Here is a 17860-nt window from a genome sequence, read left to right on the forward strand (position 1 = left end):
AGAGATGGAAGCAGCAGGACTCAGGGAGGCCCTTAGGTTTCTCAGAATTCCTTAAGCATGAGAGGAACTCTGTCTGAAATTCATGCTCACATTTTCCCATGCCCTTCTAGTGAACCTCTAAATACTGAAGAAACCCTGTAGCATCTATAAAGTAACTTAATTCTGCAAAAATGCAGACTCATCTAATGGCAGACTTACCTGATTTTGCACATTAGGTTAGTGAGTGTTACCGTGTTTCTAACTTCGGAGACATGAGAATGGAATTTTACTTCCAGTTTTGATAGAACGTATTTATACTGGTGGTCCTTCAAAAAAAAGTGATGTGCCTTGAATTTGTTCCCATAGAATGAATACGTTTTTACTTCATAGTCCCTGGGCCCTTCCTCTGAACCTCAAATCCCCTGAAAAGACTGTATCACCAATTTACTAACCTAGTTTATGAAAGGTGCTTAGTGGATCAATGCTCTAAGACTTTCGTGGAACATGTGAAATTAATTAGCCTTGTCAAATTTTATTTGTATAAGTTCTCTTCCAACTATATCTTCGTGGAACTATTTGAAATTAATTAGCCTCGTCAAATTATATTTGCATACGTTCTCTTCCAACTATATCTTCTCTCCTCCAAGTACAAGTTTTTAATAAGGTTGATTTTAAACAATGAAACCTAAGAGAATCTGTACAAAGAGCTGGAAGAATTTAAATCCATGAGTTTATTATTAACACAGTAGCAAATATATCAAGGGAACACACCCAGGGAAAAGTGTTTCAAATAAACACAGATCTGCTCAGAGAGAGGTCTGTACCCAATAAGCAAGCTGGAAAAGGCCTATTTGCTTGATGATGCCCAGCAGATAAGCCAGGCAAACCTCGGTGTGATTGAAGAAGCCAGTTTGAAACTCAGCCTAGTTCAGGCAGACTCCTGACTAGCACCTGCTGCTCCAAGCGATTCTCAGAATGATGGTGTTCGCATTTTGGAAGGTCTTTCTGATCTTAAACTGCCTTGCAGGTAAGGCAACTGGAAGTCGAATTTCTCTTTAGACTAAAATTGCAAATTTTTACAAAAATCTTCTTCTCCCAGACTTCCAAGAGATTGTGATTAGTGTGCTGGTTATTTTCAGAACTCTTGTTTAGCAAATATGTTCTGTGTTGATGATTGGGAGGTCAGTCTGCAGTAAAATTGGCTTACACAGCTTCTGAAATGTGTTTCCCAGTTTCTTTGTTTTCCCGTTTTCTTTATTTAGTTCGAAAGGTGAACATGTGAATTTACTCAGAAAGCACAGTTTGTGCTTAAAGATAAAATTTCTGTTTTAGTTCAGTGTTTCCCCTAAGCTGGGGCTCAAGACTACGTGAGAATATTTGTGGAGAGAGGAGAGAGAGGCTCATGGAGTGCTTGGTTAGCGAAGATTTCCTACGAAGTGTAGTTTTCAAGTTGTAGGAATGTATTGCAGAAATTATACAATTGACTTATCATGTAACAATATGGTTGATTTTAGGGATTTGAGCAGAACAAAATCAATTTTAGAGCCTCAAATCCGGGTGTTTATTAAGCTCAGGAGACGCAATTAATTTGGAAAGTCCCTTGGCTGAGTTTTTTAAAGCTAATGCCTTGTATATTTTGAATCGGTTCTGATGGTAAGTTAAGTTTATGGTAACTACAATAATATTGTTTCTCAAACAAGGGAACTCTTTTAAGTCATGAGTAATGTTAGGCTGTCATTAGCATGCAATTTTATAAACATATTTAATGATACAAAAACATGCTCAAGATAAAGTATGTGAAAAGTCATGACACACAACATTAATTATAATAAATTAAAAGAAGATAATATAATAATCATAATTACTTCTGGGTGATATGATTAAAGATTTTGATTTTATTTTCTTGATATTTTATGATTCGGAAAAACATTAATTGTAATACTGTCTTGTGGTTAGTAGTAAATCTTTAAATATGCATTATTAAATGTTTAAACAAAGATGTTATATGGAGTCAGAAGTCACCAGAAAGAAATTTTGAATTTATTCCATGATCTATCCTGGTCATAGAGCCGGAAACACGTTACTTAAGTTACTTTATCATAGAGTTTTGTTTCTATTTAATAGGTGAGAAAAATTTTGGTCATTTTATTCGTTTGTTAGCTAGTTTGGGTCAAACCATAGGTTTTCTGTACCAACCCTCTATGAGCACACCTTTAGTCAGCATAATTATGACTAAAAAGGTAATAAAGCCTTACCCTGTTCTATATTAGACATAGGATCACAACAGATACATGAATGACTTTTATTATAAGTATGTACATATATATATTTAATTTTACTGATGATAAATATAATGGATATTCACTATATTTGAGAATATGGAAATTTATAAATAAAATATAATCTTACCACCCAGATTTAAGTACATTATCTATTTTTCTTTATAAGAATGGATATTACCCAGTGGTTGGCTGTGGATCTCTGCATCTGCTTCCATCAGTTACTGGATGAAGGTTCTATGATGACAGTTAGTGTATTCACCAATCTGATTACAGGAGAAAGCCAGTTCAGGTACCCTCTCCACTATTGCTAGTAGTGTTAGCTGGGGTCATCCTTGTGGATTCCTAGGAGTTTCCCTGGCACCAGGTTTCTCCCTAACTCCATAATGGCTCTCCTGGAGTCCAGTCGAAGAGAGGGAAGAGGGATTAAATGAGCAAGAGGGGTCAAGATCATAACGGGGAAACCCACAGAGACAGCTGACCCAAGCTAGTGGTAGCTCACGGGACTCTGAACTGACAGCTGGGGAGCTTGCAAGGGACGGAACTAGGCCCTCTGAATGTGAATGACAGTTATGTGGCTTGGTCTGTTTGTGGGGCCCCTGGCAGTGGGTCCAGAATCTGTCCCTGGTACATGAACTGGCTTTTTGGAGCCCATTCCCTATGGTAGGATGCCTTGTTCAACCTTGATGCAGGGGGAGGAGCTTGGTCCTGTCTTAACTTGATATGCCAGACTTTGTTGACTCTACATGGGAGGCTTTACCCTCTCTGAGGAGTGGATGGGGGTTGGGTAGGGGAAGGTGGGGGAAGTAGGAGGAGGGGAGGGATGGGGTTGGTATGTAAAATGAAAAAAATTTTAAAAAGTAATATATATTACACTCAAATGGGGCCTATACCTTGTACCTCATTTTTCTATTATTTAAACAATGATTTAGCATGATGTTAGGATTTTGATTGTAACTTTCAGTAGATGGTCCAGTCACAGTGAGCCATAAATACCTGGGTATTTGTTCTTAATTAATGGTGTGATTTTGTTGTTGTCATCACTGTTTGACATATGTTGTGTATTTACGCATATATGTTTTAGCTGGCCCAAAGCAAAATCTGATAGCACAGCAGGTAGCATGGAAATGGGGTATAATATAATATCATCTGCTGTAGTCACCTTCATATGGAAGGCATATAAAGGAAGATTTAGGTAATCTATATGTGTTATTCATAGACATCCAAGTCACTTTACTGATCCTGAGCCATTAGTTGATGATACGGCTACAGGAAAACTGATAATGTCTCTATAAAAGTACAGTTCCATGCTCAACCTGCATTTGTTTCCTAAAAAGGCTATTTATTTTTTGTATCAGGCATGTTGCAAGGAACCTAGTAAACATGTTGAAAGAATAATTTGCCACCCTCAAACCCAAACATCTGTAAATGATTTTCATATTCACGTTTAAAATCAAATTTCTGCACAGCTAATCAGGAAGACGTTATTTTAATCAAAATACTCTCAGTGATGTCTAAGGTCTTTAATTTCCATTTCAGCAAAACTAATTTTAGTTAAAACTTTCTTGTGCAAAATTGATGCGTATCATTTTAGCTCCTTGTGATACGTAATTGTCACCTGTTGGAAATATATGTCACCCTTATTTTCATTTAATGGAGGTATGCATTTCAAAGAAGTAATATATTTGAATATTGGTTTTGAAATCAAACACAAAAATTGTATGATCATATTTTTTTAACTAAAAAATGAAGCAACTTTACATGGAAGGGGATAGAAATGAAATCATTTGAAATGCACCTAGTAAATACATCCAATTGGGCAGTATTTTTGCTGTGGCACCGTAGTAGTCTAATCTTCTAAATAAGCAAGGACCGCATTGTAGGTAATAAATGAATGAATAATCATCACCAAAATAGAGCACATTTAAACTCTTTAGAATGTTGATTAATTTAAGCATACGCATCTTGAATTCTTTTCCTTAGATGATAAACATTTATTTTTAGAAGCAGTCATGTACATTTCAACCACATATGCAGTTTTTGCTTTGTTTATTAATTCAGTCAAGTCAATGAGGAAGATTGTAAGCCAGAGTTTTGTTTAAATTGGGTATTAACCTTTAGCCTGTAATTTATTCACAATTTGGTTAATGTGGGTATTTTTATTTTCTCAATTTTAAATATTATTTTCAATATAAAGTAAATTTAATCCAAAGAAAGAATTTTTTTTCTCCTGATACTCACAGAACTGCTTCCTGGTTAGTACTACATTTGCCCTGTTCATTATCTGCATGTGACTATCTAAATTTAAATTAATTCAAGCTAAGTAAAATTATAGCATGACTTCATCGGTTTTCAAAACCACATTCCATGTGAGTAGTGACTACTGAATTGGATGGGGTGGAGACAGAATATTTCCATGGCCACCACCATCCTCATGATCACAGAAAGTTCTGCTGGACAGTGATGAGCTAGAGGGTGATCTTAGATGATTAAATAATATGCAGTAACAGAATGCTTTCATTTTTTTTTACCATCCAGATCTTTATTTCCAATCACACTCTCCAATCCAAAGATATATATATATATATATATATATGGCTGTTTACAGAAGTGGTTTATTCTATGTATAAGACAGAAAATAGAGAAGACTGACCCAGGCTAGTAAAGCACATTTGTGGGGCTCTTCAAAGAACCAACTGAAAGAATGGCCAGATGCCAAAAATTGTGAATGAGTTAATAAATAATACTTAGATTATAACTAAAACTAGAAGCTAAATGCCCATGAACCCACAATTCCTGAATAGGGCAAAATTAATGATAATAGAAATCATTTTGATGTTCTGGGATAAAAAACACTGTATCATTTGGGGATATATTTATTTATGTTTCTTGTCCTAGAATATCCAAGTGATTTGGGCAGTTGTATTTCAAGGACTCAGTTATTATGATTGCAGTTGTTTGAAATCTCTGCTCCATTTGGCTATTGCCACTCTACTCAACTAATCCTATTTCAAGGCTATGGAAGATTCTTGGTATACTTAATTATATGCTTTTCAATATACTATTGGTGTTAAAGAATACCCGACATGTGCGCATTTCCTCTAAACTATGTGCCGTGTTGTATAGATTAGTATGATGCATTTAAAAATAGATAAAATATTGATGTTTAGAGTGTTTTACAAAGCACTGAAATATCGAATTTCCTTAAACAGATGAATTGAACAGTTGTACCATGAAGGAAGTAATTTTGTAAAGTTTTTACATCTATTTATTTATTTTATGTGCATGAATGATTTATCTACATGAATGTATGTGTACCATGTATGTTCCTGATGATATAGAGGTCAGAAGAGGGCATCAGATTTTCTGGAATGATAGGGATGATTGTGAGTCAGCATGTCGGTGCTAGAAAGGATACTGGGGTCCTCTTTAAGAGTAACAAATGCTCTAAACCACTGATCCATCATTCCAGCCTCCATGAAGGATGCCATTTAAGAATATTGATGGTTCTTTAATTAAAGTATAAGAAAAATCCATTTCTGAAGGCTCATCAGAAGTGTAAGTATAGGTACCTGTTTTTTAGACTCTTGTTTGTCAGTGTTTTATTTTTCTAGATATTTTATTTCATCAGATTTCTTTGGAATATTCCTGAATCTTTTCCTCCACTTTCATTACTGTCATTGAAAGGCAATATTTGTGATGGGATCATTTAGGGATTGACTTGTCTCTCTCTGATGTCCTGGGACCTTAGGCCTCCTAACTTTTGTACATATTTCTTCTCAGCCTTTAAGAGCCAGTTTGTACAAACAAGATATTCATTAGTTCTTAATTTACACTTGGGATTTTAAACACTTGCTTCTGTGGTGATATATCCACTTTTTTTAGTGTTCATTGGTCTGAGCAGAGTTTCTTCCCATGACGTCTTTCCCAATCATAGCTCCTTAAATTTCCCACCAGAGCATAATTTTCCAGTGTGAAGGAATAAAAGACATGTTCTCTGTCTAATGCTGTTGTTGATAATTTGATACCTGAAATGCTCTGGGTTTTTTGTCTTAAAAAATAGATCTAATTCTACTTTTTTTTGGTTGGTTTTGTTGGTTTTTGTTGTTGCTATTTTTCAAGAAAGGGTTTCTATGTGTAGTCTTGCCTTTCCTGGAATTTCCTGTGCAGACCAGGTTGTCCTCGAACTCAGAGATCTGACTGCCACTACCTGCTGGGATTAAAGGTGTGCACCACTACTGCCCCACTTCACCTTTAAGGAAAAAAGAGGTTAAAAGTGTTTCTGTCTCAGGCATGTGGATTAAGTGTCTGTTGTGTGAATGAGTTTTATATTGTCTGAGAAAACCAAGTTCTCTTCATTATTATGCTCTCTTTTCTTATTTACTTCTTTACAAACTCAGCATTTTGTCTGTCTATCAAATATGCTTCTACTAAATCATTTTCCATATTGCATTCAGGCATCCTGCTTGTTTCATTGATTTCTGTAGAGCAGAGAAACAATACACCTGCCTATGGTTCACTTTATTACAGAGACTTCTGGAGTATGATGTCCTTGAACAACCAAACATACAATATATTTAAAATGTTAAATCTCACAACTAGTGTGTAAGTGATGTTCCTTGATAAAGTTTGGATTGATGCATGTCAAAGAGATGCAAGCCAAACTGAACAAGCTCTAGCTAGCCAGTGCTGGGACAATTTGAACAGTTTCAGAGGGTTAGTCTATTATCATTATGGTAGGAAGCAGCCAAGCATGGCACTGGAGCAGTAGCTGACGGCTTTACATCTTGATCCACAGGCAGCAGGCAGAGAAAAAAATACCAGGCCTGGCATGGACTGAGGTTTTTATAATGAAGTTTATTTGAAAAATTAAACACTGACATCAATTCCATAGCTCTAAGTGCTGATGTTTTTGTCAATGTATTAAGGTTGGCTAATGCCTGAAAACTATCTGTTTCTCAGAATTTGAGAATTAATTATGGTGCTGAATATTGGCAATATGGGTAATAAAGTGGTCTGGTGATTTTACTTTGCAATTATTGTTGTGAGGCAATGTGAAGTGTTCTTAAAAATGTCTCACTTTAAAGTTTGAAAATACTGTCTGAATTCCAATATGTATTTTCTGAGCTTTTATAAATCTCAAATTATTACAGACATATGTGTCTATTATAAAATTAGGAAATGTTTGAATCAGATTTGTATTGCTTATATCATTAACTTTCATTCACTACCACTCTGACCTGTGCTAGAAATGGCTTTCTGTTGCTTTGACATGGCAGGCGGAGATTGGGACTCTTGTTCAACATTGTCTCTCCAGTATTTAGCATAATATTGATGTTCAACACATTCAGAGTTCTAGTTAGACAGGAAATGTAAACTAAAAACCTATTGCATATCAAAGTGACCATAGCTAGTATAGTGTGTATTTATTTGTAAAAAAATTTTTGAGATTATAATTTATTTATATTTCTCCCTTCCCTTTCCTTCCTCTAAACCCTCCCATATGTGCTATCCCTCTCTAATTCAAATCCATGGCTCTTTTCTTTACTAATTGTAATTATATAGTATGTATTTCAATGTGGCTAAGAGAATACATTTTAAATGACCTCATTACTGAAAAATGGTAAATGTGTTAAATGATGGCTATATCAGTTAATGATATAATTACTGTGTAATATATCACAACATCAAGGATACCACACATGCACCCCATGTGTACAAGTACCTTTCAGTTCATTTTAAATTGAGAGACAAGGAAGTCAATAAGAGTCAGACACTGTAGTCATCTATTTCTCTGAAGACTTCTTTCTGCATTGCTGGTGATCAAAATCAGGGCCCTGCACATGCTAGGCAAGTACTCTACCCCCAAGCCGTATTTCCAGTCCTGGAGACTTTTTTAATGTATAACTTCACCCTCAATTTTCCTCTACTTTGAATTATTTTGAGGTAAAATTAGATTATTTGTCTTCCCAAGAAACCCAAGTGGAAATTATAGGACTAAAAAAAAATACAATAATAAAAATAAGAAACATGCTGATAGTCTCAGTAGTACAGCAAAGATGACAGAGAATAGACTCAGTATCTAGTGAAACTATCTTTCACAAATTAAGGGAAAATAATAATGAGATTCTCAGTCAAAGGTAGAAAAAATATCTTCACCTAGCAGGCGTACCCTTGAAGAATGGCTAAAAGAATTATTTCTGAAATAAAGAAGCCGACAAAAGGAAAGGTCTTAAAGCATTATGGAGACAGAAAGAACAAAAGAAATGGCAGAAATATGAATATATATATATACATATATATATATAGTTGTCTGCTCTAACTTATGATTTCTGTATATCATATGTGATGATTGAAAGAAAAACTACAGCATTCTCTTTTACCATTATCTTCTACTTGAGACAATGACATTTAAATGTTGAGAAGGTAAGTGGACCAAAACGTAAGTGAAATTTACACATATCACTCCAACCAGTAAAATATTGACAGCAGTAGATTGTTATGCTTCATATATTCATCATGATTTGTTTGGTCTTTTATTTTGCAGTGCTGGGAATTGAACTCAGAGCCTTGTGCAGTGCTTTAAATGACATCTTCTTGTATAAACCACACAGCCCACCAATAGCATAATGGACAATTTCCCCAAGCACCTACAAAATGTGGACTGAGAGAGACCACATACTCGGCCATCCAAACCTAAATTTAAAATAAGTGAAATCATACAAATCATGGCATCTCAGTATAATGCGACCAAACACAAACCAGTAATGAGAGCATGAACTTGTAGCTCAGAAGTACAGTGCCTACTTACTTAGCATGCACAAGCCTCTGTTTTCTGGCTTCAACATCACAAAAAGTTACTGAGGTCTCTCAAAATGATTTCTCAATGTACAATATTTCTACCTACATTTTCTGTGTTAAAAATTAAAACAAAAAAATTAGAAAAATACACAACACATATTCCTTTAGTCACCAGATCAGTAACATTATGACCTATTATGTAGATTTTGGTTCACTCCAGTACATACTCATAAAAGGATGAACGTGTGAAAGAAAATTGACATCTTCGTACTACCATGGAATGATTTAGATTTCCCAGTAAGCCCCACCACATACAGTGGTCTTAGGTATAGGACAGTTAACTCATCCAGAGTTTTCCTAGTTTGGGCCTTGAAAGCCATGGCAAAGCCTTTGCTTCTGACTTGCCTAGTTCTTTAAATAAATGCTGTGTATTCAAGAACCACTCTCTCATGGGAAATCTGGGTTGATTGTTCTCCATACTCAAACCTTTTAGTGTTCCTGAGTAAAACCATAAGAAGCTGTATATAACATGATCCTTATGTGAATTACCATATATGAAATACCAGTGTTATTATCTCACCATCATCTAGGTTTTGATCATCTTCTTGTCATAATTTGTTAGAAAATTATGAGTTAGAAAGTCTTTCCTGTGTCTATTGTCTGCCTCGGGTCTCCTGTATGTTTCATTCTACTCTCTTCCCCATCTTAGAGTCTCTAAACAGGATGTTTTGTATTTTGTGATGAAAATGCCATCAGAATGTATGTACTACTAATTATCTGATGATTATCTTTTCAGGTCAGGTTAGTATGGTGCAAGTGACCATCCCAAACACTTTCGTGAATGTGACTGTTGGATCTAATGCCACTCTTCTCTGCCTTTATACCACCACTGTGAAGTCCCTGGACAAGCTTACAATCCAATGGTCTTTCTTCCACAATAAGGACACGGAGCCAGTTTCTGTAAGAATTCTCTAACTAAATTACTCCCGCTTAGTAGTTCTCTCTGAAAACTGTTGGGATGAGAATTATGAAGGAACAGTGGAATATGAAGGAGCTAGTGAGAACAATGACAAAGTTTGAGACACCGAATTTTTAGATAGCTGTTTAGGGATGGCAGTCTATCTAAATGACTTGGTCTTTGTGTTCCCATGTTTATGTTTGTCTGTTATCTCAATTTTGAATAGTCAGCATCATGTGTACCATGTATTCCAGAATAACCACAGGCTTCCTCATAGGTGAAGTAAGCAGTAGCTTTTAAAAGGTATGTTCCAAATATCTCCCTGTTATTTCCAGAAGACTCTAGTTCACATGCAAACCCTAATGAATCTGCCGAATGTAATAACTGGGATCTGCCTGTCAAGGGAATTCACTCATTGTTCCAGATTGTGTCCTGACAGTTTGAGATTCCCCAGATCGATGGAGAAGGGCTGTGGTAGTAATGAACCCTATGTAATCAAGGGCAGCATGAGGTCAGAAGACAAAGGATGGAAGGGGTGGACAAAGGTTTTGGGAGAAGTTGCCAGAACAGAGTGGATGAGCACCTATGGGGAAAGATGATTTCACAGGCAAACTGCCTCGCTAGATTTTCCTTGTTTGGCTTTGAGAATTACTCTTTCTGAAAATTATCCCAAGAGCTAAAATCGTATTACATAGATGTGTGTGTGTGTACATCTGTGCACATGTGTATGCAAACACACTTACCATTCATGCCTCTATACATCCCTTGAAGAATAAGGTCTACTGTTACCAGGTTCACAAAATGATTCGTGACCCCAAATAGTGAAGGGACCAACAACGGTGGTTTGGAATAGTCAGCTGCACCTGAGTTGGGCTTTGGGGGAAAGGGGAGATTTGTTCATTAGGAAGGTAAGGGAGGGTGGCCTAGAAGCAGAAGTGGAAGGGAAGGTCCGGGCGGTGGTGGTGCATGCTTTTAATCCTAGCACTTGGGAGGCAAAGACAGGTGGATCTCTGTGAGTTTTAGGCCAGCCTGGTCTATAGAGTGAGTCCCAGGACATCCAGAGCTACACAGAGGAACCCTATCTCGAACCCTCCACCCCCAAAAAAAGAAGTGGAGGGGAAGGAAGGTATTAGCTTGGAGGAGCCACATCTTGACCAGCTAAGCTTCAGCTGTCCCTGTCACTTTGTAGGTACAGAATTTCTCTACTTGAGATTGTGAACATTTCCTTATCTCTCCACAAGGAGATTCCATCATTGCTACCCTGTATTTAAAGTTAAACAGTTTTGTTTAATATTGGTTACGGTTAGACAATATTAGTATCACTCCCTGCCGCTCCCTCTCTTTAAAATACAATAGAATGATAGTACTCATGGGGAATGATCTGACATAAGGCATATGAAAACACTTGAAAACTATAAAGCCCTCTCCCTAATGCTGCCAGTTTCCATCACCCAAAGTGTCCCGATATGTTTGTGTCAACTAAGAAATAATTGCTTTTTCCCACTGGTTATTTTCACTTAAAATGGCAATAATCACATGATCCATTCTTTTAAAACTGTGATTTCTTAGTAGTCTTGTCAACACATTGTCCTTTTCATTTTTCTAGTGGTAGCTGCATTCAGAGAGACCTCGGCATCTTTTGAAATGTCTTGTGCTTGATAGACAGTTCAAGATGTCCTCAACTTCCTGGAGGCCAGGCCAAGCGAATCTGAGCTCAAGAGTGCAGATTCTTCACTTTGTATGCCCTGATACTAGACTTTACAGAGCCACTCGTGATTGAACTCTGGCTACTTAGAAGCAGGGAGAAGATTGTGACTAGCAATAAACTTTTCTTTGGAAGAGACTGCAGGAGAAAAAGCTTTAGGCAATTGTAGTGAGTTTGGCTGGAGCTTGGGCCTTCCTTCTCTTAGAAGAGCCTTTTAAAAATCATTTGACAAGTATTTGATGAACTGCTTTCTTTACTTGCCAGATCAAATGAAGTTCTTTCCCCTGAGCTGCTAGATCAAATGAAAAATGCTTGAGACCGTTGCAATACCTGTGCTGAGGAGGACAAGGAGGATCAGGGCTGCTTGAGGACAAGGAGGGTGAAAAACACTCACCCAAACACAAACTTTCTTCTCTCCTGTTTCCCCATCTTCCCTCAGCTTACTTACCCTTGCCACATCCCCATCACAGCCCTCTTTGAGACTCTACTCAAGATAACTGGATTTCCTCTTCTCTCCTCTTCTTCCCCTTCTTCCCTCTCCTCTCCTTTTCTACCATGCATACATGGGCTTTTCTTTGGGATCAGTTTGGGGTCCCAATAAAAACTTCTGGATGGATGTCAGTTCTGCTCCTCACTCTGCCACCTATTTGCTGGCTGGATGACCCTAGACAAGTCACTTTACTTTTTAGAGATTCAATTTTCCCGCCTATAAATGGGGCTACTCACCTATCTTAACAGCTTTAATGAAAAACAAAATTGAAGGAGATTGTTCTTATGAAACACTAGGAAGCCTTCTATACTGCAAACATTCAGTGACTATGAGCTATTATCATTAATATCACCATTCATAAAATTGGGTTTCTCAAAATTATCTCATCCATGTCCCAGCTATATCAGAGGGACCAGAAAAACCAGCCCAACAAGGTACACTCAGCATAACTGTATAACTCAGCTATGACAGCGCTCTAGGAATTTCCTGGCCTTGGACCCTCAGTTGCTCTCCCTACCAGATCCCTAATGGCTGGAGGGAGAGCCCAAACCCTTTTCTCTGCTACTTCTCATTCTTGAGCAGAACTTGTTCAGCTAAGAGTTTGCAGACATCCTGGGTTGAGATAGCATTTTTCAAAATAGAGTTTGGCTTTCACTCCAGGTGGCTTCCCATTTTCATACATTTAAACTTCTGTAGAACATGTTGTAAGTTCATCTAGTGAATGCCAGTGGGATGTTTGCAGATGTTAAAAAGAGACCACTAGGCTGTAGAGGTAGCTCAGTTGATAGTATGTTTGCCTAGTGTGCATGCAGCCCTGTGTTCAATTCCCTAGCACCACATACACCAGGCATGGTCGCGCATGCCTGTAATGCTAGAACTCAGGAGGTGGAAGAAGGAGGATCAGAAATTCAAGGTCATTAATGACTTCCTAAAAGTTCAAGGCCAGCCTGTGATACATGAAATGCTCTCTCAAGCCACCATCCCCCCACATGTATCTGTAATAGAGACTGCTGTTTATAGAACATTCTGTGACATATGGGAGTAAGATGTTGCTAGACTGACCACTGAGTGATTTAATTCAACTCCTGGGTTGATGTGGCAATATAGCATGTAGCATTCAGCTCTCAGATCCACCCATTTCTGCTCAAACACAGCATGGCTCGCACCCCAACACTGAGGGTATGGAGGAAAAGGCAGTCAGTCAGTGTCTAAAAATGGCGCATGCAAGAGACGCTCGGGGAAGATGTAGCTGGACCTCTCAGGTAAGAAAACCCATTGATGTACTACTAGATCCCTCCACTAGCACCTGCCTTAGGAGTGGGATGGAAGAGTTTATGTTTGGTAACAATACAGATTAGTGCAAGCCCTATATAAATCTGGGGAAGTTTGTTTTGTTGTGGTTTGGCTTTTGAGACAGGACCTGTATAGAGTACAGGATGGCCTTGAACTTCGAATCCTCCTGCCTCAGCCTCCTAAGTACTGGGATTATAGGTGTGTATCATTTGTGCTAATAAAAACTAGAAAAGTATGGTCTTGAGAGATGGCTCAGCAGTTAAGAGAGCTTGCTGATATTACAGAAGACCTGAGTTTGATTCCCAGCAGCCATGTTAGATGGCTCACAATTACCTAAATCCAGGGGACTCAATACCCTATTCTGGCCCCCTTGGGTGCCTTCACTCCCATGCACATAACCACACACAGATACACATGCATATTCATAAATAGTTTTTAAAAAATAAAATAAAACCTAGAGAAGTTTTTTGATTTCACCTTCTCATGCTCATGCCTAGAACTCTTTCAATCCTCCCCCAAAAGATTCAGGGCCCTATAGTTGCTCTAAGCAAGCTAGTGGCCATCTTTTGCCACATGTCTCTCTCCTTCTCCTCAAAATCATTGCATTAAACAGCAGTTGACTCTGGGGGATAGTGTTTCTCAGTACCCAGGGCCACATACTGTGTCTCATTGAAGACCCTCTCTAGAGAGGTCCCTTTGGTGCATGGAAAATGCTCTTTCCACAAGTCCTCTGATCCTGAGGACAAAGAGCATCCTTTTGGTCTTCCTTTCAGAAATTTCCTGTGTCCAAAACTATGGACAGCTTCACACCATCCCTCAGGGGGCAATCTCCTCTGAAAACTCACCTGACACAAGCAGGCTACCAAGGAAGTTTGGGAAGATCTGGTGCCCCTCTGGCCATAGATTCTTCCCTTTTCTATCTGGCTTGTTATGCTAGAGCTAGAGACAACACTTAGCCATGAATAAAATGCACACTGATGCGCTTAGCATGGGTCTGTTAGACAGTGCTCCGCTAGAGTCCTTACAATAGAAATCCTTCACCATCCTCATATCCATGACATGTCTACACTTTGGACAACTTCTTCCCCAGAACCTAGTGTCTTCATATTTTATGACTTCTTACATTTTTAAAACTGTTCTGTCCTTTCTGTAGGTTATATTATTTCAAATGGTTCGGCAATCTTGGGGTGTGTTTGTGTATTCAATGACTTCAGGGGAATTGAATAATGGAGAGGGCATTGATTTTATTTTTGAGGACCTTCAGCCCTTAGTGACATTTGGTGAGTGCTGGCTTAGAGCTGCTATGCTCTGTAATACATGCCACAGAGCCACAGAACCAATTGTCCCAAATGCTACTGTTGCTGTCAGGGAAGAACACTATAAGTCTTCCATCTCTTCTCACTAATGTTTGTCTAGTCTGGACTTCATTTCTGCTGAAGAAGTGCACCTAAGCAGGGATCTCCCATTATTTCAGCCAAAATGCACACACAATAGTCACTCAAACAGTGGACAGCTCAAGCAAATACCAAGAGAGCCTTTCTTACAGTATTCTATTTCTGTTGTGTACAATCCTAGCCTTCACAGTACAGAAAGACAAAATTCTGGGCCTGAAACCTTTGCCACTTTCCCACCCATGTCTAGCTGTTTTAGAAACAATGCTGGAAAGCAAGAAGCTGGAAGGGAGGAAAAGGAAAGAATGTGTGGTTTAGCTGTGGACTCCCGGGCTTCCATATCTCCCAAAGGAACCTGGAAAACAGTTCTGAAAGCTAATGGCATTTAGTAAACCCAACTCTCACTCAAATAGAAAGCAGATGGGATCCTTTCAAGCCTTCTTGCTCAGACATCAAGCTTCTAGTTTGAGAGTGGGTGGCGCAACATGGAGGAAACAACTGGCTGCCAGCTGCAGCCTTGTGTGACTAGGAACTTGGCGTGGCAGGCAGAGGAAGGCTGCTGTGTAAAGATACCAAGGAGCCTGCAGTGCAGCTGGAGAATGCGGAGTGCACCGTATGGCCAAACTGTTTAGGATAGGAAGCAGCAGACCAGGGAATGGCAGCAACTGGCATGAGGTAGGAAAGGGAGATGGTCCTAGGCAATGGAACGGTCCCAAAGGGAAGGTAAATCATCACCGTTGTCTCGGGCAGGACTGAGAGTGCTACTTAATGCTTGCAGTGGGAATCATGAGGCTTGGATTCCACATTTGACTATAAATTGACTGTGTGACCTTGGAAAGAATTATTTCCTCTATTAGGGCCTCAGTGTCCTCTGTAATAGATGAGAATGAATCAGAATTTACAAACTAGAGGCCTCGGGGCCGATTTGGCCAGCAGATGTATTTTGGTTGGCTGGGCCAGCATTTTGTTTCCACAGGTTATGCCAGCTCTTCAGTATACCATGGTCCCCTTGGCCTTTATAAGCCTACCCCTACTTCTAGACCCTGTCCCACCTTGTTCTCATATTTCTAATATCCAGCTGGCTCCTGAACCTCAGTGTCGTGAACTAAGTGATCTCAAAGAGGATCTAATCACTAATAGGCTTTGGTGACTCTACCCACCGGCCACCAGCATGGCAAAGAGGGCAAGAAGAGGAGACATTGAGAGAAAGCCCTGCTTTCTGTGGCAGGATTAATGTTGTATCTCATTGTGACATCATCAAATGTCATAAAGCAGGGCTGGCCTGTCTCCTCTTGGGAGCAGAGGCACTGGTCAGAGGCTTAGGTTGGAAAGGGCTGTCCTGATGGCAGCAGGCCGTGTCCCAGGTAAGAGACTGGATCTCATGCTGCCCGTTACCGCGTAAATAGACTTGGTGTTGCCTGCCATGTAGCAAAGTCCTTTGATAAGTTAAATCTACACCTGTCTCATTTGAATACCTTGAGTTAATTGTAGCTTTCTGGTTTCTAGTCAAACATTGCCACGTAAGGGTTACGTTCGGGAGGCATGAATAAATGAACTGTAGGACACTGTGCTTAGGGCAGGAAAGAATGTTTGAGAAAACAAAGGAGAGAGTATGCTGCTTTCGCTTTAATTGTGCTTATTTTTTTAGAAAATTTTCCCTTAAAAGTCTGCCTGTTGGTCTTCCTTTAAAATGTATTCCCTTTCTGTGTAAAGGAGAAGAGCTGTGAATCCCACTAGACAATATCTTCTTTTGGTTTTTCTGACTCTTCTCTTTTTAATAGATTGGGTGGGTAAAGAGCTCTGGGCAAGGAATTAGGGGAACTGGTTTTACTCCTGTTTAAATTTGTTTTGCTTTTGTGTTTCACCCCTTTTTTTCCGACTGAGGGTGAAATGGAGGACATCATACATGCTAGGCAAGTGCTCTTCATTCAGTTTCACACCCATCCCTCAACTGTTCATTTTGGGCCATTTTTAAAACCTCCCCTGGCTTCAGTTTCTTCTTTGAAGTGAGGCTAATGAAGTAAATGAAATGGAAAAACCATCTAGAAGCTTTTTTATGAAAATAACTTGTCTCATTAGACTAAAGCAATCCCAATTTATGAGACATAAACAGCAGTCTTGGGATGACACACATTTATATTAATTTAGCAAACTGTGTACACAGAATATGTATATTGTGAAGGGAACTCAGCTCTTATTACCTCATCTAGTGATTCCCAAGTTGTAGTCACTCAGGCCCCAGCCTCATAATTTTTGTCATATTTGTGTGTCCCTGAAACGATTTTTTAGTTAATAATTTCTATGTTGACTGAGACTTTTAAATTCCTAAAACCTGAGTGTCACCTAAGCAATAATATCCATAACGTTACATATTTGGTATGCTAGATGTGTTCTCTTGAACATATTAACATTAGAGGGTTTTCATGTAGATAGACATCACTGAAAATCAATGTCCTCCTTTGGAAAACATTGCTCTGGCTCCTCGTTCACATGTGGAAACTAAAAGGTTAGAGAGATTAGCTATCTCTGCTTCTTATCACCCAGCAAGTTGCTATGGAGGCATAGCTAGGGGATGCCTCATGTGACTACATCACAGTCAGAGGCAGAGCTGTGGGGAAAACCTAGGTCATGTGACACCTCAGCCAGATTTCTCTCTACCACATCATTCTTATCCTATGTTTGCCATTAATACCTAAGATCCATGCAATTTAATGGAGATGGGAGTAGAATTCAGATATTTCTTTAATCAGTTATCTTATTGTAAAATTTATTTTTTTTAACAATTTTGCTATATGATAGTATCTTTTTATTATTTTTAACTTTTGTATATGTGTACCGTATTCAATCACTTCTTCCCTCCTTTTCCTGCCTTCCTCTCCCATATCTTCCCTTCCACCTTGGTCCCTCTCAAACTCATGTTTTTTCTTTAATTATTATTATTACACATATATAAGTAAACATATA

At 38.6% G+C, this 17860-nt stretch overlaps 1 protein-coding gene across 2 annotated transcripts in view; it reads left to right on the forward strand.

Annotated features, from left to right (window-relative positions):
* The first annotated feature begins 827 nt into the window (after positions 1–827).
* The window catches only part of Vsig1 (V-set and immunoglobulin domain containing 1), a 31135-nt gene continuing 14102 nt past the window's right edge, over positions 828–17860 (forward strand). Inside the window, exons 1-2 of one of the 2 annotated variants that reach the window (XM_059250323.1) lie at positions 828–1006; positions 9856–10019. In XM_059250323.1, the coding sequence (XP_059106306.1) occupies positions 955–1006; positions 9856–10019 (216 nt within the window). In that variant the 5' untranslated portion in view covers positions 828–954. Of the gene's footprint in view, positions 1007–9855; positions 10020–16159; positions 16261–17860 lie in introns of those variants that run through there. The other variant, XM_059250325.1, reaches the window with a different exon arrangement.

This window comes from Peromyscus eremicus, chromosome X (assembly GCF_949786415.1).
Source record: "Peromyscus eremicus chromosome X, PerEre_H2_v1, whole genome shotgun sequence".
Classification (NCBI taxonomy): Eukaryota; Metazoa; Chordata; class Mammalia; order Rodentia; family Cricetidae; genus Peromyscus; species Peromyscus eremicus.